Source organism: Scleropages formosus, chromosome 9 (assembly GCF_900964775.1).
Source record: "Scleropages formosus chromosome 9, fSclFor1.1, whole genome shotgun sequence".
Taxonomy (NCBI): domain Eukaryota; kingdom Metazoa; phylum Chordata; class Actinopteri; order Osteoglossiformes; family Osteoglossidae; genus Scleropages; species Scleropages formosus.
Genome location: NC_041814.1, coordinates 8,620,541 through 8,643,960, shown reverse-complemented (window position 1 = coordinate 8,643,960; position 23,420 = coordinate 8,620,541). Strand labels below are relative to the sequence as shown.

The 23,420-nt window shown below is 47.1% G+C and overlaps 1 protein-coding gene across 1 annotated transcript; it reads left to right on the top strand.

Moving 5' to 3' along the window:
• kiaa1614 (KIAA1614 ortholog) lies at positions 1 to 23,249 on the top strand (the record flags this gene model as incomplete). Its single annotated transcript, XM_018726724.2, has 9 exons — positions 1 to 841; positions 3,183 to 3,252; positions 4,036 to 4,176; positions 13,125 to 14,272; positions 16,468 to 16,606; positions 18,626 to 18,872; positions 20,155 to 20,276; positions 21,463 to 21,635; positions 21,966 to 23,249. Coding segments are annotated over 9 exons (3,075 nt in total), but the record flags the coding sequence as incomplete, so codon positions are not given.
• Between the last annotated feature and the right edge of the window lie 171 nt (positions 23,250 to 23,420).

Sequence of the window (23,420 nt, the reverse complement as noted above, 5' to 3'; positions counted from 1 at the left end):
GGATCTGCTGTGTCTGCCCTGCAGTCGAAGGTCAAAGCCCTCTCTGAACGTCGGGCTGCAGTGAGGGAACGGGATGATAAGGGGCCGGCTGCACCGGGTCCCACCCCAGGATCCCAGACCCACGGTGTTAAGAAACCTTCGCCTGGGCTTTCAGCTACAGGTTCACCAGCCACAAGTAAATGGCAGCACAGCAGCAGCGATGAAGAGGTGGAGCCCCCTTTTCAGGAGCATACCTGTCCGTCAGAATTTGAACTCCCAGGAGACACTGATGCAGAAGACGTGGTTTTAGGGGGAAACAGGAGCGAAGAAGGCCCCCACCTTGTCCCATCCACCATGCCCCGTGGACTCTGTGAGGGAGCAAGTGTGGAGAACCTGATAAATGTTAATGGCAGCCCTCAGGAGGAGCCCCAGTCAGCTAAGCCTTGGACACCCCCGAAAGGCTTCTGGAAGGCCACTAGGCCTGAGACGTTGCTTTTGAACGAGGACGCCCCGCTGGTGGATGACAGGCCTGGGGCCAGGACCCAGTGGAAGGCCAGGCCAGTGGGCGGGGAGTGCATACGGAGGGAGCTCCAGAGGTCAGACAGCCTCGAGAGCCACCTGCGCAGGTGTGTTCAGAATGAGGAGGGACCAGTGGCCCCGCTGGGGGGACTGTGGAGAGCTGATAGCTGGGAGAGCGTGTGCAGCAGCGGAGGCTCCCTCTCCTTGGCCGAGCGGGTGGAGATGAACCGAGCCATCCTCAGACAGATGCTCAGCGAGTCCGTTTGCAGCAAACCCACGGAGGGTCAGACAGGACTGGAGACGGACCGCAGGCCGGAGGACATCTCTGACCACAAAGGCAAAGGTGCGGTGATTCCTTTTGTGTTTTCTCACTGAAACCCAGTAGTCCCGCATGAGACTAGCAGGATTAAGTTATTTCAGCACAATGATTACAGACTGTGGGTTTATGCTATAATCTCCTTAATCCTGTGTGATGTAAGGGATGGCATGTGACAAAACATAGTCGAACTTAGACGCAGGTGTAGAGGAATTTCTCTCAGGGCTTACAGCAAATGAATACCTCCCAACACCCCACAGATATAAAGCTCAGCCATTATCAAGCATACAGTGGAGGTGTTCAATGTCAGGAGCTAAAACAGAACAGTCTAACGCCTCCAAAGAACAAAGCGATAGAGCCGCTGTCGATGGGAACCAAGAAGGAAAGGGAAATCATTTGCGCCTTTGCATGTGGTTTGGCAAATTTGAAGTATCGCTTAGTTCTCATAAGATATGTTCAAGAGAAAGCAAAACATACAGCATACACGCACACACAGTCTGAAACCTCTTGTCCCAAGTGGGGTCGCGGCGAGCCGGAGCCTAACCCAGCAACGCAGGGTGCAAGGCTGGAGGGGGAGGGGACACACCCAGGGCAGGACGCCACTCCATTGCAAGGCACCCCAAGCGGGACTTAAACCCCAGACCCACCAGGGAGCAGGATCTGGCCAAACCCCCTGCACCACCACATGGCTTCTGTAATTTTTAAGCAGAGAAAAGAAAAACTTATTTTTCTCTTTAGAGACCAGGGAACACAAGAAAAATGAGTGTAAAAGCGAACATAAATGCATGAAGTGAGGAGTGGCAAGACTTTCGATGTGTACATAATGTAACTGGCATGGACTGGGTTTCTACCCACAAGCCCTGCTCCCTGTGCTGTGAGCAAATGTACAAGTTACACTAGTATACCAAGACCCAAATTATATGTACACTAGTGTAGTCCTATTTAAATAAAATTTAACTAAAGAAAAGAATTGCAATGACCCGGTGTCCCATCCTGGGTGTACTGTACTTCACACCCTGTGCTTCTGGGATGGACTCCAGACCACTGTGACCCTGACTTTGACAAGTGGAGAAGGAAAATCAGCAAGAGAGTGGGTGAGAGAGTAAATAAAAGCAGAATTGAAAGGATCCAATTTCTTCAGACTTCTTCTTAGTAAAAAGGTTGTTTCAAGAAATTTTTGTATAATGTAGGGGGTCCTAACAGGGGGTCTATAAATGGGCTTCAGGCCTTCCATAAAGGATAGGCTTGCTTTGAAAATAACACTGCGTCTCTGTATGAAAATAAACAAAAAATACTACGTATGGCACAATTCTCGATTAAGATATTCAGTGCAATAAATGCAGTGCAATATTTTGTCTGAATTTATTTGTGATCATTTTTCTAAAATGGGTTAAGATTCTTAAAGCAGTCTGTGTCCCGGAAAAGGTTAACAACCTCTGGTATAATTCCCTTGGAACAAAAAAATTATGGAATCATGTTACATAATAGAAGGGGTGCGGTGGCGCAGTGGGTTGGACCACAGTCCTGCTCTCCAGTGGGTCTGGGGGTCGAGTCCCGCTTGGGGTGCCTTGCGACGGACTGGCGTCCCGTCCTGGGTGTGTCCCCTCCCCCTCCGGCCTTACGCCCTGTGTTGCCGGGTAGGCTCCGGTTCCCCCGACCCCGTATGGGACAAGCGGTTCTGAAAATGTGTGTGTGTTACATAATAATTGTTATATAGTGTAATGCATTATATAAAATCTGTTATTTGTGAAGGTACAGTCAAGTTGTGAGTATAAATACATATATTATATATATATATACATTTTTACTCATGGCTTGACTCTGCTTTCACAAATTTTATATATATTATATATATTTTATATAGAGGGTCATGGTGACATTGCAGGTAGCACTGGCGGCTCACAGCACCTAGTTTGTGGTTTCAGACATGGATTTGTATCCGATCTGGACTGGACTGGCTCGGTCTGTGTGGCGTTTGCGTATTCCGCTGGTGTTCACGTAGGTTTCCTCTGGGTGCTCTATTTTTGTCAAACCGTCCAAAGACAAGTTTCAGGTGAACTGCTGACTCGAAATTGTCCTTAGTGTGTGTATCTGCAAGTTCATGAGAAAGTGTGTGACAGCTGTGGGGTTTACAGTATCTTATTTCATGCTCCATGCTTCTGGGATAGGCTTTGGACCGTTGCAGCCCTGCACCGATTGTTATTGATAATAGATGCATAGATGGATGGATTTTATACATATATTTTCTGATATACTCACAAATAGATCCCATGTCGATAGATGGCTGTAGCAGGTGACAGCAGATTCCAGCTATTGAAACAAATTGATTTGAATGGTTGCTATCCAGGCTCTTTCCCTGTTTCCACAGGGCTTATTTCCCTGAATGACAGCGACTGGGACTCTGGGATCTCCCTTCAAGACAGCGAGCACTGTCCAAGGTACATTTCCGAGACCAGTCACAACAAGGGTGCGGTAATACACGGCGGATTTCGGCAGTGTAAAACTCTTTTTGACAGCCTCTAGAAAGAAGGAACGGCAGCTAAAGACAGCAAAATATTCAAAACACTTTAGGAGCGTATGTAAAACATTATAAAGAGCAAGATAGTGGCTGGCCAGACCTTAACGCCCACATGCCCATTCTCCGACTAAGACCATTTTCTACAGATAAATTTATCATAGGAAGCGGCTTCCAAAACAAATAAGGTAAGTAACTCCCTGTGAGTATCCCGGTCAGCATTTCAGTGTTTGAAATATTTTGCGTTTGACACCGATGTGAGTTGTAAAGTCAGAATGCCAGCACGACACACGGCAAATGTCCATATACAGATATCAAAACTAATTCAAACCTAACTAGAAGAAAAAAAAAAACTGCAAAATGAGGCCTCGATGAGACTGTAAAAGGTAAATTTGTAAATTCTGAAAGAGGAAAAAAAGAATTTAATTGCGCCGATAGCCGAAGCAATGAATTAAAAGGGAAAAATAATTATTGTGGCTTAGCGATGAGAAACAAGGATGTGTGACGGCAGGCGAAAAGCCTTCGCTGGACCGCATGCCCTTGGACGCACACACACACACACTCACACACACAGCTCCGTCAACCTAATTAGTAGTGACGGTCTGCTTTGCCTAATCCCACAGTCTATGAGCGTCTCGGCTGCACACGCGCTGACGTGTGCCTCTCTCTGTTTCCCTACCTCCTCCCCCCCCCGCCCGGGTGACAGGGCCTTTGTGCTCAGCGACGAGCTGCCTCTGAGTCCCCGCCATGAGCAGGCCAAGCGGCTACTGGAGAGAGCCCGCATGAAGGCCCGGTCCAACCCCTTGAAAGCCGACCACACCATCCTGCCCGTTCCACGGGACGACCCGTAAGTGTGTTTGCCGGCTTCGCCTCCGCTCCTCGCGCGCTCTTAGGACTGCTGTGCGTCGTCGCCGGACCACTCCGTTGTTTACCATCCGCGGCAGACACTTGGCTCACCCTCGCTGTCCTCAACCTCATGTCTCTGTCCATCCGTCCTCCCCATTCTCATTCACGTTGCTTTTGCTCGTTGTACGAAGCGCGCCGGAGAGCCAAGCAGAGCGCTGCGATAGGCCCGTATCCTGCTATATACCGTGTGAAGCTGCAGCACCATAATTTAAAATGGTATAAATCTGATTTACAGTCCGACAGGTGGCATGAGTTTTCTATTAATCGCAGTTTAATCACACACAGCACAGACACGCATTTTAAATAAATTTCATGGCGAACATGCGTACAACTCAGGCCGCTGAACAAGTGGTCTACGCAAAACTTACCTCTCTGTGAGTCAGTAACAGGATATTTGTCCAATATTCTAGTTTTGTACTACCAGGTGTCAGTCGCGGAGATCATTTCAACAAGGTTTTTCTCAGTTAAGGTGTGTCCTCTGCACCGTACTTGAAAACTGATCGTAGAAAGAGTTGCGCCGTTTTAACAGGTTTGCGAACAAAAGAAATATCTGCACAGAGCTTTCAGTTGCGTTTGCCGTGTAATCCCAGCATGAAAGCCCTTGCTGAACGTATGGCTGGAAAACACAAACGCAAAGTATGACGGAGTTTTGTCTGTACAGAGAAACTGCTTTATGGAAAATGCTGTTAATTCAGTTTTTGAACTATAATCTGGCTTGACAGCGTAGCACCGAAATTCAAGCACCTTTACTGTCTGACAGTACAGTAGACATACATAGTATCCAAACCCATAGGCTTCCGCGGCTGGTGTCAACTGACTGGGGATTTAACTCTTCTGGATTTCCTTGCGACCGCCGATCCCGCCCATAAATACACCCACCCTCGTCGAACACTCCAGTTCACATCTAGCTTTTACAAGATGTGGCAGCTCCCTGATGATGCTTCCAACAAGGGAAGCGAAACGTTGGAACCAGTGTCCTACAAGACGCGGTCGAATCCAGAAGAGTTAAATCCCCAGTCATACATAGTATCCGTTTATTCTGTAGCGTATGCCTTTAAATAGAATATATATCATTATCTCATTACTTCACAAATACAACTGCTAACAGCTAACTACTGCACGTCTCATAGTTTTGTACTGTAAAAGTATATGGAGCCACTAACACTACAAGAAATGAATCTACCTGTATGATTTAGAAAAATAAGTTAGTTTGTGTGATTTCCCTATTTCTCTATATAGTCCAAAAATCCTCATGGTGAGAGTCGATTGTTTATTCTTAGCGGTAATCTGGTAGGGAGTCTTCTGCCGATTTCTTGACACTGTCATTTTTTAATGCAGTACATTTCGCTAGTTAAGTTAAATTATTTATGTTACTAGGTTTAGCTGGACCAATAAGAGGCTCAGAATTAGGCTACCCAAACTTCATCAGCCGAAAGATAAGGTTGGGGCTTCTGTACCAAATGTTACAACCCCTAAGTTACAGTCTAGTGTTTACCACGGTGTAACATCACCACATCTTTTAAAACACCTATTAAGTATTTGGGCACTGAAGATACCAGTCGGTTAAGTTTAGCAAGAGGAATCTTCCCCCATTCATCCAGTATGCAGGTCTTGAGCTGCACAGTGGTACGGGTCCTTCGTTCCCGTATTTTGTGCTTTATAACGCACGACACGTTCTCGGCTGGAGACAGGTCGGGACTGCAGGCAGACCAGTCTAGTACCCGCGCTCTCTGCTTACGCAGTCATGCACTTGTAATCCGGGCAGAATGCGGCTTGGCGTTGTCCTGCTGGAAAGTGCAGGGACGTCCCTAGAAAAGACAACATCTGGATGGCAGCACATGTTGCTCCAAAATTTATACAAATGTTTTTGCATTAGGGGGGTGCGGTGGCTCAGTGGGTTGGACCGGGTCCTGCTCTCCGGTGGGTCTGGGGTTCGAGTCCCTCTTGGGGTGCCTTGTGATGGACTGGCGTCCCATCCTAGGCGTGTTCCCTTCCCCTCCAGCCTTATGCCCTGTGTTGGCGGGTAGGCTCTGATTCCCCGCGACCCCGTATGGGACAAACGGTTCAGAAAATGTATGTGTGTGTGTGTTTTTGCATTAATGGTGCCCCCACAGAAGTGCAACTTACCCATAGGATGGGCACTGACACACCCCATATCATGACAGATGCTGGCTTTTGGACCTCATGCCAATAACAGCTCGGATGGTCCTTTTTCTTCTTTGGCCCGGAGAAGACGGCAGCTGTTTTTCCCAAAAAGCATTTGAAATTTTGAAGTGTCGGACCACAAAACACAATTCCACTGTTTTACTGTCTATCTCAGATGAGACCGAGCCCAGAGAAGTTGACAGCGGTTCTGAAAAGTGTTAATGTTTGGCTTCTGCTTTGCATAGTAAAGGCTTCACTTGCATCTGTGGATGCGGAAGCGAATGGTGTTGACTGACAAAGGTTAACTGCAGTATTCCCGAGCCCATCTCATGATATCCTTTACAGGCACATGACAGTTTTTAAAACGGTGACATCTGAGGGATCGGAAATCATGCACATTCGGAAGTGGTTTTTGACTTTTCCCATTACGCACCGAGATTTGACCGGATTCCTTGAATCTTTTCATTATGTTGTGCACTGTAGAGAGTGAAATGCCCAAAATTCTACCAATTAGTCTTTGGGGAAAGTTGTTCTCAGAGTGCTGGATATTTGCTGATGCAAGTGTTGGCAAATTAGCACGCATCAACCCATCCTTGCTCTTGAAGGACTTTGGGGGCTCCTTATATACTGTAACACGATTGCCTCACCTGTTCAACATCACCTATTTCACATCACCTTGTTATTTCAACTTGTCACATCGTTATTAATCCTAAACGACCCGTCTAACAACTTTTCTGGAACATGTTGCAGGCATCAGTTTCAGAATAAGCGTATAATTTGAAAAAACTGTTCTGTTGATTAGGTAAAACATGAAATACCTTGTCTTTATACTGATTTTGTTCAAAAACAAGTCAAAGTAGGTTTACAAACCACTCCTTTTTTGGTTTTATTAGCATTTTCCATACTGTACTAACTTTTTTGGAATTGGGGTTATAGATTTTAATATTGGGCTACATAGATTAAACAAATGACTTAACTGGTTCCAGACTAGACCAGAGTCTCTGTAGGTGGGTATGTAGTCGGCTTCGTGGCACCCGAGACTGTTAAGATCTCTACATTTCATTCAGAAATTTCATAGGATCCCATCTTTATCCAAAGGTTTTGTCATATTTAACACTCTTCTCATTTGGAAAATTGTTATGAGATAGCAGGGGATCTTGAGCAGTTTATCATTCTAGTCTCCTATTGCTCTCGACCCAAATCTAACCCAACTACTCTTCAAATTGGGCTCCAGAAAAAGGCTGTCTAAAGAGGTGCTGGATACCTAATTTTTATTTGCAAATCAATCACGGTGAGATTGAACCTTTTAAGAAATAATTTCAACCTACCGAATTCAGACGTCTAGAAATATCTGCAACTCCATCACTTCATTGCTTCCCTAGAAAAGGAGAACAGATTATGGACAGAATTAACAACAACTGAGAAAAAGTTAATCACACCAAACAACTCCAGGGGTATGATTTCTGCATCGGCACACTGAGGGAGACTTGGGAGCAGGACCTTAACGTGTCTTTTAGCATCATCTATATGTGCTAAAGTCTTCCATACCAGCCCCCCCCCCCAGCATCCAGGAGCAAAACTTCAAGTTCACTCAGACTCTGCTTCACCCAGCGCATCTTCATAGGATGTTCCTGGGAACTGATCCTGGGAATCTCAGCTATTTTTTGAATGCAAAGCCTCTCCAAACACTTGCATAGATTATTCAGGGGATGTGGGAAGGTACAAATTTATTGGACTGGGGTACATATAACTATCCAAGAGATCTTTAACAGAGAGCTTGATTTCCCCCAATTATTCTCTTGTTAAATCACAACCTCATCCCCTTTCTTGATGATGTTAAGGTACACAGACTAATCACTCTAACATACTTGGAAAAAAGTAATGTATTTTAATTTTTTGGTCTGCACCTCAAATTCCCTCTGTAAATATGTGGCTAACAGAAGTGTTTAAATTTCTCCCACTTGAAAAATGGACATTTAATTTGCATGACGATACTAACATATTCTGGATTATCTGCACACCATTCTGAAAGTTATTAGAAAGTGCCCCATAATCATACTTGTGATAAATTTTATCCTTTTGAGCCTGTGCCCTCATTCTATGCACACACACAAACACACACACACTGTCCGAAACCACTCGTCCCAAGCGGGGTCATGATGATAGACATTCAGTAGAAACTGTACTTTGAATTCTGAATTTAGATTTTTTTCCCGGGCAAGCGATATGCGGTGTGATACTCTCTCGTGATGCTGGCCAGTGGTAGCGATCCGCATCTCCCAGTCTCACGCAGAGGTGTGTATTAGGTGTATTAAAGGCATTTTCGACTTCCGATGGGATTCGCGGAATGTAACCCCATCGTAAATCAGGGACCACCTGTACATAAAAGCATTGGAGGCAACAGATACTGGAGGATATGACAGCACCAACAACAGAGAACTAAAAACTACCTAAAAGAGAGAACATATGACTTTACCCTGGGGCAGAAAGTGTTTTTGTTGCTGCCTTCTAGTAAGATCAGGCCATCTGTGAACAGGCAAAGTCCATAAAAAAGTTATCCAGAAAACGGGGCCAGTTCAGCTAGGTGGTGTTCTACTGCAGTGGAAGCAAGGAGCATCGCACTCTCTGGCCTAAATTTGTTTTCTTCCTTGGGAAATACTTCTTGTAGTAGAGAAGGAGTGAACAATTTACAATACACACACACACGCACAGAGTCAGAAACCACTTGTCCCAAGTAGGGTCACGGTGAACCAGAGCCTAACCCAGCAACACAGGGCGCAAGGCTGGAGGTGGAGGGGACACACCCAGGACGAGATGCCAGTCCATCACAAGGCACCCCAAGCAGGACTTGAACCCCAGACCCACCAAAGAGCAGAATCTGGCCAAACCCACTACTCTACCGCGCCCCCCCCTCCCCCCCTTGCTCTATGTACTGTATGTGGACATATTTGCTTTTTCTCGGGATACTGTTTATTTGTACGCTATTTTGACCCTGTGCTGTCCATAGTAAAACCAACTTAACAAGCTACATTAGCAATGCTACTGTTACATTTTTTTTTACCAGTGTACACTGCCAACACTGGCTTATAGGAAGAGCCTTGCTGGGACGGAAGTGCAAGGTGCCGCGAGGCGCAGCAGGTGGCATCCACCCCGTGCCGTTACGCAAATCGGCTGCAATTATGCAAGAGACAGACCAGGATAACGTTTCACAATCGCTGCATCATCCCTGGGCTTTTTATGCGGATTGGATTCAAGCAAAGGCAGAGATCATGTATTCTGGAATCAACCTTCTCTTGTTTCTCACCGGGTGGCAGTGTGTGTTAAAGATTATGATTAGTTAATCCATTTACACATATCTATTTGAGAAATTATATAAATTCAGATTACGGTGTATGCTGTTTGCACCGCAAAAAAAGATGTCATAATGTTCAGTGTAACAAAAAGCCAAAATATATCTGGATAATTTTGAAAGCAGAGGCTGCAACTCTGATTTTTTCCTTTTTCCCTCTGTTTTAATTTGATGCTTGGAGGGTCTTATTTGCTTTGCTGCATCACTACATCTGCCAGGTGTGGCAGCTGTTTCTTTCTTGACTGCACCCTCAGCTCCACATGCACAGAAACAGACTGACAATGTGAGACTATCACCTCCCAAGCGAAAGCAGTACGGCTTGACCACAGTTTGCATGCTTGCTCAAAGTGGGAAGTATGCATTTTGCCAAGCCCAAATATTCCCTGATGGCATTTCATTTCTGAATTTGTCTACCACTTGTAAATATTTTTCTTTTAAAATCTATTGACTGAAACCACTTGTCCTGAGCAGGGTCGCGGTGAGCCGGAGCCTAACCCGGCAACACAGGGCGCAAGGCTGGAGAGGGAGGGGACACACCCAGGAGGGGACGCCGGTCCATCGTAGGGCACCCACAGCAGGGCTCAAACCCCAGACCCACCAGAGAGCAGGCACAGGCCATACCCGCTGCACCACTGCACCCCCCACCTTTAAAATCTATTATTTCTGTAATTATATTAAAAGGTAAGAATACATGGTAATACATTAACATATATTTATTTAGCAGACGCTTTGCTCCAAATCGACTTCCAGTGAACTCTACGTTGTGTTATCAGCCCACACACCTTATTCACCATGGTGACTTACACTGCTAGATACACTACTTACACTGGGTCACTCATCCGTACATCAGTGGAACACACACTCTCTGTCACTCATACACTATGGGGGAACCTGAACAACATGTCTTTGGACTGTGGGAGGAAACCAGAGCACCCCATAGAAACCCACACAGACAGGAGAACATGCAAACTTCACACAGACTAAGCAGGAATTGAACCCATGTCCTCTCACACCACCAAGGAACTATGAGACATACAGCATTGTGGCACGCAGGGTTGTGGGCTTAGATAGGGCGAAGAAGGATGCAGAAACAGTGTTCATAACAAACAATTTATTCAAACACCAGCACAAGGGAAATAATACTCTACGGTCCAAGGACCCCTTTTCCTCCAAGACCTGAGCGTACAGCCAGCCTTCCCAATCTACCTTAGCATCCCTAGGCTCTTCTTGACACACTGGGAGACACGGTCACCCTACCATTTTCCCCTTAAGTGCCCCCAGTGGTTACACACACACATTTAACATTATTTCCCATAATGCAACTATTTACATTTAAACACACACTCCCTCCTAAAACAGTAACGCGGGGTCGTTACAGTATACATAATAGTATGTCAACAGTATTTATCTGTAACAGTAAATTGTGAAACAGTGGTTATTAATTTGATTTAGAATTGTTTGATTAATAAGATTAATTATCGCACTGATTTTCGTAAATGTATGGATAAAAATATATAGAAAAAATATTCCGTAATATTTAACAAATCTCAAGTCTTAAAAATGCTCTGAATTAAACATGGCCTTGTAACCTGAGAGCTGCCCAAGCCTTACATCTCAAAACACCTGTAGTCCTTGATCAAGGTGCTTATCCTGAATTGCCCTACTAAGGATACCCAGCTGTGTAAATGGATCAGATACTGGAAGTCACTTTCCATAAAAATGTCAGCTAAGCATTTCATTAACTGTACTAAAATACTCTTATAAGGTCCTGAAAGGAAAACGGCAAGATTTAACGGGAGGCTCTTAACAGCGAGGTCCGAAGTTTGAAACTACCGATGTATTTTTATTATTTATCGCATGATCAGAAACAGATCTTCAGCAACATAGGGAAAGCTTTAAGCTGTAAAATTGGCTTCGTGTAGCCAGAGTTTAATGTCTGTGTCATCGATGTTCGTCAGATCCACTGGCGCGGGTGCGTACGTGGGGCAGCAAGCCAGCAGATGTTCTGCAGTTTCTTGCTGCTGTCCGCTAGTCCCATTTTGTACGTGCGTGGCCTGAATCGGCCGTGCCCGCTGCGTGTCGGTGTAGCTGGCTTCCGGGTGGTTTAGAGGACGGCACTGGGATAAATCTATGTAGCCATGAGCCACTGTCCTTTGTCCATCGCTTTCGCCGCTCGCCTTCCGTCCAGGCCTTCGGCGACACGCCACCGCTGCTGTCGAGCAGCTGCACCACCCACCGACGGAACGGCCATCGAGATTTCATGCGGCGTTGCTTTTGTCGGCCAGAGGTAATAGGGGTCGGGTGACTGTAAAGCGATGAGCTTTTATCGTTTTAAGGAGTGTTTTGCCGGTGCTATGCGCTGTGCATTTCTCCTGATCTCAGGAGGAGGTTTGCCGCTTACAACAGGTAGGTAATTTGTTGGTGTGGAGCAGATGCAGCCAGATACAATTCTCATTGTGGTGTTCAAAGCGTAGTCTGCGCAAGCTACTGATAGCAACAATCAAAAATACACCAAACTGCCTTTCTGCTGCGCTGCAGTTCCACTCGATTCAGCTTCTCCATCAGTTCTTACTGCAGCAGTATCTTACCGAGTACAACTGCGGGAAGAGATAAACTGGTATATTGCAGAATCACAGAAAACCTTCATACGAATCTTAAATAACTATTATTATTATATCAATGTTGCGCAATCATTGAATGATTAAATTAAAAGCTAATTCTAGGAATTAAGAGAAGAAATAATGTTTATGCCAAACTGGTGTTGAGAGAGGAAAGCGTTAACATGAGATAAAATATATAATTACCAAAGGTTTATTAGTAAACACACACACACAGTCAAGTAAAAAGTGCTTTAAGTGCATTGTTACTAAAACACTGATACCAGTAGCTGTGAATCCAGTAAAATTGTTCTTCACCCTATATCAGCTGTCCATGAGTTGCTCTCTCACACACACACACACACACACACACACACACACGCCATCTGAAACCGCTTGTCCCATACGGGATCACGGGGAGCCGGAGCCTAACCTGGCAACGGAGGGTGAAAGGCTGGAGGGGGAGGGGACACACCCAGGACAGGATGCCAGTCCATCACAAGGCAACCCAAGCAGGACTTGAACCCCAGACTCTCCAGAGAGCAGAACTCAGTCCAACCCACCACACCGCTGTGCGTTGCTAAGATCCAGGATTGCTTTCTCCTTATGTGTCAATGTCTATGAACAGCAGTACGAACAAACTTGATGGAAAAACCTGTTTCAGAGGCAGGTGTTGATCTACATCAGCGATTTTCACAGGTGCTTATCCAGTCGCTCACGTGCATAGACGTAACGGATGCCTTCGGTCAGCTGTAAACTCTGTGTGTGTGTATTTGTGTTTGTTCGTTTCTTTGGCAGGGAGTCTCTGTCCAGGGGTGGTGCGCCACTGCACAGGACTCTACCCGGGAAGGAGGGGGTGGTGGCCTCTTCTGGCAACCTGAGTGACTCGTCCAGCGGTGACTCAGCATCTGGACCCCGGCGCCGCCACGGTCAATCACCCACCCGTGTGCGTTTTGAAGACGAGTCAGAGAAGGATGCTGAAGTGCGCTATTTGGAGCGGCTACGGCAGCGACGGCGTGCCGGTGAGAGGGCCCAAGGCCTGCTGGTTTCCAAGCCCAGCCTCTCCTCCTATGTCAACGGAAGGAAGGACGGTGAAGCATCCAGAGCTGCAGACCACAGCCAGGCACCTGATTCCATACTCAACAAGAAGAGCAGGAGGATGCAAGAAGAGATTCTTGGAAAGGGCAGCAGCCAAAGCAAGGCCTCATTGCAGGAGGTGGCAAGCAGGAAATGCAACTCCTGCGGGTCCCTCCTGGATAGTGGGTCAGCCTCCCACGCAAACTCCGCCTCAAACTCGCAGCTGTCACAAGCAGCAAGCGTGCACCATGAGACTCAGGGGAAGGCAGTACCTTGCTGGGTCGCCCCCGTCCACCCAAACCGCACGGTCCGCACTGAGCGGATCAAAGAGACCTACATTGGGGAGATCTCTACTGCCAAAGATCTCAGCACTGACAATACGCATTGCACCTTGCCCTGCGGCACGGAGAAAGACGGGCACTCCGGTATGCACTCGGCTCGTGCGCAAAAAACAACAGGTACCAACGACAGTGGCGCTCTGGTATCAAATTCAAACCCGAACCCAAGGTCCAATGGAGCGGAATCAAGCATGTCCAATGACTCTGTTGTGCTGCCCCCAAACCCTTACACCACAGATCAGTTGGGGCAGTACATGGCTATGGGGAACCCCAGCCAGAGCGCCTCCTCCCCAGCCCCGCAGGTAACTCAGGTGCACCCCTCGGCAGAGCTCAACAGTCCGCCACAGAACAAGGACGCTCCTACTACTCCGCAGCCCAAGAAATCTGCTCTCAAGACAGGTTCCAAGAACCGACCGAGCGGCCAGCGAGTGGTAAAACTCATGCCTTCACCACATTACCGCCTCATCCACCTGGATGGAGCGGAGAGCCTGGATGCCAGCCTCCAACAGGGGTTGCCGCAAGCCTCTGCAGGTGAGCCAGCAGCCGTGTACCCCTTTCTGGAAGAGCAGCTGTGTGCTGTGCTGAGCGATGAGGAACATAACCCCCCCCCCCAGCCTCAGGCCCCCTGCACTCAGGTACCCCACCACAAGAGCTCTGCTGGACCACTCAGCTTCACAGCCCTAGAATGCTGTGCTGGAGGTTCCAGGTTAGCTGTGCGCGCACCCGCATCGAGACGCATAGTTACGAGTTACGTCATCCTGGCTCAGAAAGTAATTAAGTAAATATTCTTAACATCGTGCGCGGCAAACGCCAACGCATTTAAATAGAGCAATTCGGGCCCATTTGCTTCCCAGTGAGAAATTAAAACCGCAAAGGTGATATATCCGACTTTCATACACGACAACATGAAAAACAACTGGCTTCACTTTGTCAGAAAGGGTCCACACTGCATTAGAGCACCCAGCACTGGACAAAATCACAAACCCGTCTGGGGAATGTAGCCTTACTGCTCAGTCCTGCTATCACCTTTCTAACCGGGCACTGTGAAATGCTAAATTAAAAAAGAGGAACAGGTACATCCATGCGCCTGTGTATCAGCTTTTATCAGCATGTCCATATTACAGGGTAGCATGGCGGTACAGCGAGTAGCGCTGCTGTCTCACAGCACCCGGGTGGTGTCAGAGGATGTGGGTTCGATCCCTGCTCAGTCTGTGTGCAGTTTGCATGTTCTCCCCATGTCTGTGTGGGTTTCCTCTAGGTGCTCTGGTTTCCTCCCACAGTGCAAAGACATGCTGTTCAGGTTCACCCATGGTGTGTGAGTGGTAAGGAGTGTGTTCCACTGATTTATGGAGGAGTGACTCAGTGTAAGTAGTGTATCTAGCAGTGTAAGTCACCTTGGTGAATAAGGTGTGTGGGCTGGTAACACTACACAGAGTTCATTGGAAGTCGCTTTGGAGAAAAGTGTCTGCTAAACAAATAAATGTACTCAGAGGAATCTGTCATTTTCCATGGGTTTAGTAAGGATAGAACTTTTGGCACCAGGACAGCAGAAAAACAGGGAACGGCATCATACAATAACCTGTCTAATCACTTTAGAAGACACACTTGTTTCAGACTTACATTTGCAGCAATCTGAGTTTTCACCAAAGCAGAACACACTCCCTCTCTCTGTCACTCACACACTGTGGGTGAACCTGAACAACATGTCTTTGGACTGTGAGAGGAACCCAGAGCACCCAGAGGAAACCCACGCACACTGAGGGGGTATCGAACCCACGTCCTCTCGCACCGCCCAGGCGCGAAACTGTTTTCCCCCAGATACGTTTAAATGAGTACATCGCACACGCCTGGCATTTAAAACCATTAGAGTCAGATCTCATGGTGCCCCCGTACACCTACACCCAGGTGTCCGGCAGGAGCGAGCACCAGCAGGCAAGAATGAACGAACCAAGCTAAATAAAACAAAGAGGAGCTGCTCTGCCGTGTCCCATTTTCAGGGATTAACTTGCTTGCCGTGGTGATAACGATGCGGGAATTCAAAACCAACAGCCAGCCGTCATCTTTGTCGTAAGCAGGAAAGAAAGGCGCAACGTATAGAAGCAAATCTGTCTGTAATTCTCTCCACGAGATTGCCGAGCTGAGCCCGTGTGTTTCGGACCGGTCGCGATGCGTTCTTAAAAATTCCTGCAATCCGTCAGCTTCGCGCTGCGACGAAGCGGGCTCGGCTGAGCGTGGACACGGACAGCGCGGCGGACCCAGTGGGAGAAGCTGAGCGGATGTCACTAAGGGAATCATGCGTGTCTCTGCAAGTGCCGTTTGGGAAAGGGTTACTGACAGCATGTTCCAGCGGCCCCGGTTGCACCAGTACCCCCATGGGGCCACACATCGCTGCGCTGCCTAATTAGAAGTGTTACAACCTGTCTTTTCCAGCTTCCCATCAGATGCCAGTGAATACCACATATTCACACCTGCCTTTTTTTCCTGAAAAATCATACTAGTAGATGCTGGTTATGTTTTATGAAGAACCGAGAACACCGCGGCGAGAGGATGCCACGCAGATTTGCGATCGCCAAGGAAACTCAACTAATTCATGCTCACCCTGGCATACAGTTTGGTGTGGTGCATTCTTATTCGAAGTTCCAGAAGCTTCCTCTTGTATGCAGGGCGCCGCGCTATGAAATAGCCCTGTAGGCATTGACAGCCCTCGTTCTCTCCTTTTGCCACAGGGCACTGCCACCAGGGGAATGTAGACCAGTGCCACGAACCCACCAGCACCCCTGTGGCCTCTCGCTGTGGGGGAGAAAGCCAGATCAGGGGACCAATGAGGGTAGAGCACTTTAGGGATGATAACCCTGACATGGCTCAGTGAGTACCCATATCCTTCTGCCTTGCTGTCACCCAAGAAGAGATGTGGGGAAAGAATGTTCCTATAGGGAATCATTTATTGTGCTTTAACAAAGCGGGATATGCGCTTACCTCGCGTAACGAATATTCATCTCATGAAAATTTGCACTTACGAGCACCTATAATTTGCACCTAAAACATGCAGGTGACAAGCTTTCAACTCACACTTATGAGAAATACGCGAACAAGAACAGAAAGTTTGGGGCTTCTCCCGCTCATTTCACTGTTCCAGAAAATGTGTGCCTGCTTGTACCAAGCATTGTCAGAAACCTTATTTCTTTTACCACACTGTTAAATAATGATCAGACGGGGGTGCGGTGGTGCGGCGGGTTTGACCGGGTCCTGTTCTCCAGTGGGTCTGGGGTTCGAGTCCCACTTGGGGTGCCTTGTGATGGACTAGCATCCCATCCGGGGTGTGTCGCCTCCAGCCTTGCCTCCTGTATTGCTGGACTGGGCTCTGGTTTGCCGTGACCCTGCTTAGGACAAGGGGTTTCAGACAATGTGTGTGTAAATAATGACCCCTAAAATCAAAAAAAAAAAGTTTTAAAGAAGCTGAAAAGCAAAGGAAAGCCTCACTGATCAGTTTAAACCTTGAACATGTAGAATACACAGAATTCTCATGAAAGGCGATATCCTTATGAAAGACTCATGCTTTATAAATAACTTAGCAGACAGGGTTTACAGGTTCTACAAGTGATTACAGTAATTATGAGAATTAACTAATAATTGCTGTAATCTATATTTTATATAGCACATTTGAAAGCAGCTTCTCAAAATGCTTTACAGTATAGAAGACACAGAGCCTTCAGAACGTGCTCAGATACCTCCACCTCTTCTGCACTTTGTTGTGTTGCAAACTTGTTTCAAAATGGATTTGATTCTTTTTTTGCCGTTTAATGACAAACAGAAAACACGTTCAGAAGGGAGAGGGACAGTTGGTAGTGTAGTGGTTAGAGCTGTCGCTTTTAGAGCCAGAGGTCACTGGTCTGAATCTCACTTCTAGCTGTAGTACCTTAGAGCAAGGTGCTAACCCTAAACTGCTCGACTAAAATTGCCTTGCTGTCTAAATGGGCTAAATAATTCTAAGTTGCTTTGGGGGGGGGGGGGGGGGGGACATCAGGTAAATACAGAACTTTCAGTAAATTTATTAAAAATAAAAACTGAAATCTCATTTCATAAGTATTCAAACCTTTTACTATGACACTCTAAATGGAGTTAAGATGCATCCTACACATTTTGGTCATCTTTCAGATGCCTCTAGAACTTCATTCTAGTCCTCCTGTGGTAAATTTGCTTGATTGAATGTTATTTAGAAAGGCACACACTCCTTTTTATAAGGTCTCACAGCTCACAGTGCCTGGTAGAGTAAAAAACATGCCATGAAGTCCAAGGAACTCTACTTAGACCCCTGAGATAGGATTGTGGCAGTACACAGACCTGGGAAAGGCTATTAAAATTTGCACAGGAGGTTCCTGGGAGCACAGCAGCCTCCAGTGTGTCAAATGGAAGAAGTTTTGAACTATTGAGACTCTTCCTAGAACTGTCTGTAGCCAAACTGGGTATTTGGAGGTGACCGAGAACCCGAAGGCTGCTCTTAACAGTTTCACAGTTCTTGTGTACAAATGGGAGAACTTGCTAGAAGGACAACCATCTCCAGCGCTCAATTGGGTCTCTGTGGTAGAAGAGGTGGTAGAAGCTAGATGGAAACCAGTCTTGAGCAAAAGACAAATGACAGCCTGCCTGGAGTTGGCCCAGATTTTTTTTTTTACCTGTTTTTCTAAAATCTAACTTAAACAGCATTTCTGTGGAATGTATGGATTTTACAGGTTTGCATTTTTAAATTTAAAGGTTTTTTGCAGATGACCTTATTCTAACAATATACTGGCCCCTTATCGTGTATAATTAAAGACATACTTCGTATGCGAAAGACATCCTTAATTGGTTGAGGTCCTGATTCAGTTTGGTGTTCTGCCTTCACAGTGGACTTGATTCCCACAGACGGGTCCTGATGGAAGGTTCTGACATCCGTGAGGGTCGGCCCAAGCTCTCGCTCCGCCGCTTCTTCTCCGCCATTGGGCTCAACAGTGTGGGAAAGCTGGTTAAGGGACGTTCCAGCAGTATGGAGCAGCTGAGCTTCACACCAAGGCACAGCCCAGTCTCTCTCAGTCCCACACATCGGCAGCAGACCCCGCTGAAGAAGGCCCCCTCACTGCAGTCATTGCACATGGTGAGCACTTCCATCCATCCTCTTCTGGCTTCTTCTCAACTGCCCTCCTTCTTGTTACATCCGTACTTCAGGACTGGCGACCACTGCTCTTCAAAAGCCCCGGGGAATTGTGGGTTTTACCATACCTAAACTCCTAACCGCTGTGTTGATTAAATGATGGCGCCATCATTTCAAACAAACCACCACGTCCAGCCATGTCCAACACAACAATCAGCTGCTGCAGCCAAAACCGACCCTAAAGCAGCATAATACGGGTGGGATTTTACAAAACTGCAACTGGCCCCAAAACTAAGAATACTATTAATAAAGATACTACATAAAAAATTGATTCTACCTGGACTCTAACCAGGATGGTCTGAAAAAACCGCATCATTTGTAGATGCGAGTAAAGATCAGATGTGAACACTTTCAGTAAAATCCTTAGGACTACAGTGCATAAGGCCCAGCATTCAGTGTCTTTTTTACTATTTACCATTCAAACAGAGAAGGTGTGATAAAGCAATTCAAGTAACGTACCCACTTTATGAGTCTAACAGCAGGGCCCCTCCGCGTACACATCCTTCTACTGCCCTGTTGCCGGGTCTTCGGAACCAGTCGTTCTTGCAGTTCTGTGGCTCACATGGTGGTTTCAATCAGTCTACATCCCTCTGTCTTTACAGTCATTATTCATTGAATCAACCCATGTTATAATACATATATAATAAATAGCAGCAAGATAAAGCAACCCATTTGCAGAGGTCAGAGTACAGTTAAAGAGTCGTCATTAACAAGATGTTCATCTTTGAATGTTTATTTGATTCACGAAGACTGACTTTCACTACACACACTGTCTGAAGCCGCGTGTCCCAAGCGGGGGTCGGGGTGAACAAGAGCCTGACTCGGCAACGCAAGGCGTAGGGCTGGAGGGGGAGGGGACACACCCAGGACAAGATGCCAGTCCGTCACAAGGCACCCCAAGCGGGACTCGAACCCCACACCCACCAGTCAGCAGGCACAGGCCAAACCCGCTGCGCCACCACACCCCCCCGACTTTCACTACTAAAATCTGGGATGCAAAAGAATTCAGCTAACGCTCACTACTTGCTTAATGCACACTTTACTTTTACGCCATTGCTGGCAACGTATCATTATTTTTGTCATATTAGTAATCTATATCTCTCCTTTGTAAGCCAACACAATAAGGTGTGTAAATCATACTGAGCCCCTCTGGTAGCTCAGCAGTGCGCTTCTCACAATGGACCGACCGATGACTCATCGCGCCTGTACCTCGTGTGGCCACTAGGGGTCTCCCTTCACCCAGTTGCGGAAAGCCTCGTCCGTACAGAGTCTGCAGTCTCCACGGAAGAAAGCGGAGCGCTCCGCTGCCTACACACCAGGGGAGCAGCCCTACAGCGCCGCCTGCAGGTGAAGTATGTCATAGCAGGCACATGTCAGCGGCCCTCGTGGTCTTAAGGCCATTTGTCTGACAAGCGCTTTGCTTGCTTTGGCTGGTCGTGGTCGTGATTGTCGTGATTGTCGTGATTGTCATCTGCGTGAATCACAGATGCCAGATGCACCGCTTCAGAGTATTACATGAATATCACAATAACAGAAAGCGTTACTCATGAGGTCATGTGCACTTAATGTTTTGCCTCCAGTTAAATGTTTATGAATGGGATGTGTCATCTGTCATAACTTGATGATGATGGTCTAAGCGAGGTCATCTTGGCAGGGGCCTCAGACAGCTCAGGTATTTCCATTATGCGCTCGCAGCTGCTGTGTTGTGCAACTGGAATATTTTCCACTCGCACGAATGGCGGGGGCGAGCCGGGGGGGATAAAAATAGCGCGCGCGGCTCCACGGCATGCCAAAGAAAGGAAAGTAACGCAGGGGATAAGCGGTGAGTCCAGCACCCCCGCACTGCAGCATGGAACGAGGCGCCCGCGATCCCAACGCGAGAGGGTCCCGCGCCAAGTCCGTCCCTACGAGAGCTGCGTCGCCTTCCAGCTGCCTCGGCGGAGGATGACGTCACCTCAACCGAGAGCGAGCGAGAAACCAGATAGCAACGGCGGCAAGGACGATCTAAAAATGGCACGCGATGCGTCTCCTGGCGGAGGGGGTTGTCAGCGCGCGAGTGTCGTCTGAGGCCACGTGGGGAGCGGTCATTGCCCTCCTGCACCAGCATGCTTTTACGCTGGAGTCACCGTTTGCGTACAAACCGAGCCTTCGGGACAAGTGCCATGGCCCTTGGCTGTTTTCTTGAAACCTTGAGGTTGTTGGTTCGAATCCTACAGAACACGATCGAAGCACTTTGCTGGAGTTGGAAATGCTTAAGTTGTAAAGCTGACCATCTACACTCTATGTAGAAAAAGGTGTCAGACAAAGAATAATAGGATGATAATGTATGTTTATAGTCTCATAAACAGCCCATTTTGATATGTCCTTATGCTCAGTTTCCTACACGGGACATGTTGTACTGCACTTCTCTGCTCTTCCATTTTTCAGACATGGTGCTTTTCACATGGTGTTCCTGTCTCTGCTGCCCCTAGGGCTGCTTGTGCCCTTGTGTCCACTCCATCTGACCCCATCCGTCTCCATGTTTGTCCAGCAGGGGGCTGCAGCGAACACTCAGCGTAGAAGATGTTGGGTGCCCCAGTCGAGTGCGCTCCGTGGGCCGTGTCGCTCAGGCCTTCCCTGATGGAACGCTGCTCCTGGAGCTCAACAGACCCTCCCACGGCCCCTTCGGCTTCCTTATCTCTCGGGGTAAAGGGAGGCCGGACTCGGGTACGAGCTGCTTCCCACTCTAATTACGCATTTTCCATAAAGCAGCAAACACACCACGCCATCATGCCTGTGCCCATCCATACATCTACACGCATGCTAAAGAAATTCAGATTAATTACTTTGTCCAGCAATAGGGCTCCCTCCTGGGATGTGAATGAGCAACCTGCCGGGTCCCAATTCATACCATTAACCTTAACCAGTCCTGTAAAGGAATTTACTTCTTTTACTCAGAAGAGCAGGTTCACGAAAGGCCCCATTAGCTGCCACAGAACAGCCCCTTAGCGAAGAGAAAGCTAACGATGCGCTGTGTCATATCCCAACATGCCTCAGGGGTCTATGTGGAGGAGATGGGCGACAGCAGCACGCAGAAGCTGTACGCAGGCCTCCTAGGGATCGGAGATGAGATCCTGGAGGTGAACGGGGAGAAGGTGGCTGGACTGAGCCTGGATCAAGTCACGCGGCTAATGACACAGGAGAGCACGGCTTCCGTTCGCGTGCTCCGGCACCGGCGCTTTCCACGCTGACAGGGTGTCGGGACCAGCATGCAGCAGAGGAAAGCTGGAATGCGGTAGGGTGGCCCAGTGACGGCCGGAGGAGTCTGGCAGAAGGTGTCCTGGTATGTGACAAACAGTATGTTCTCAGAAATAATACGGCTGTGAGCAGGACTGAAACATTACAGGCCTCTTCAGTCCCGCGTAAGCGAGCGAAGGAAGGAAGGGCTGCAATGTGTTCGTGTCGGGGCTTCAATCCTGCTCTTCTCTCCGAGCTCAGACTCCTCAACGTAAGGTGAACACCTGTTCTTTCCTTTTCGACTCCATCTTTGTGCACCAGAGCGTCAAATGTGATTGTCCAGTTGTGCTGCACAGGCTGAGAGTATCTGTCCTCAGTCCCGTTACTGTAGACCCACTTTCCTAGGGCTGAAAACATGCTGCACGCTGACCCAGATGTGCTTGTCATCATCATATTACATCAAGGTTTTTCGTAAGTCACACACCACCTAGACATGCGTTAGCAATTATGAATTTGTTGAGAGAGATCTCTGCAGGTTTGCTTACACTCATAAGATTAAAATGTTGTTACCCATGAAGTTAATAATAATGTAAAAGTCAGTCTGAAGTACTAATTATCTGAGGACCTTGTGGCTTTGTAATATCTTCATGATTGACAGTGTATAATCTGAATTATAATTTGTACTGTTTCGTTTAAGGACCAATACATCAAGTTCACGTGACATATTTTTATATTGAAAGAACAACTATAGCTATATTGCTTAGAGAGTACGGCGAACTGAACAGAAACTTGCATCTTCTAAGGACAAAGGAATACTGCTCTAGACAACATATTGTCAACATTTACACTTTTACTATTTATCCTGCAAAACCTTCTCTATCAAAACTCATAAAATTGTCTTATCTCACCTGGCGTTACATATCAGACCAAGACAGCTGGGCCAGCAGCAGGTTCAAAGACCACAAGTCCTTAGTGCAACTTTAGAATTACAAAATAGAAAGTATTTGGTTGTAAATTTTTGTCGGAAAATTATTCGTTGAACAAATAGAATACAAAAAAACTTCTACTAAACAAAGTCACATTAATTACATTCAGTTGATGCCCCCCCCCCCCCAAAGTACATCACTATGTTAATCTACTTACAATTATTTACCTATTTATACAGCTGAATCATTTTCCTGGAGCCACTGTAGGGTAAATAGCTTGCTCAAGAGTACAACTGGAGGTGAGATTCAAACCTGTGGGTCCAAAGGCAGCAGCTCTAACCACTATGCT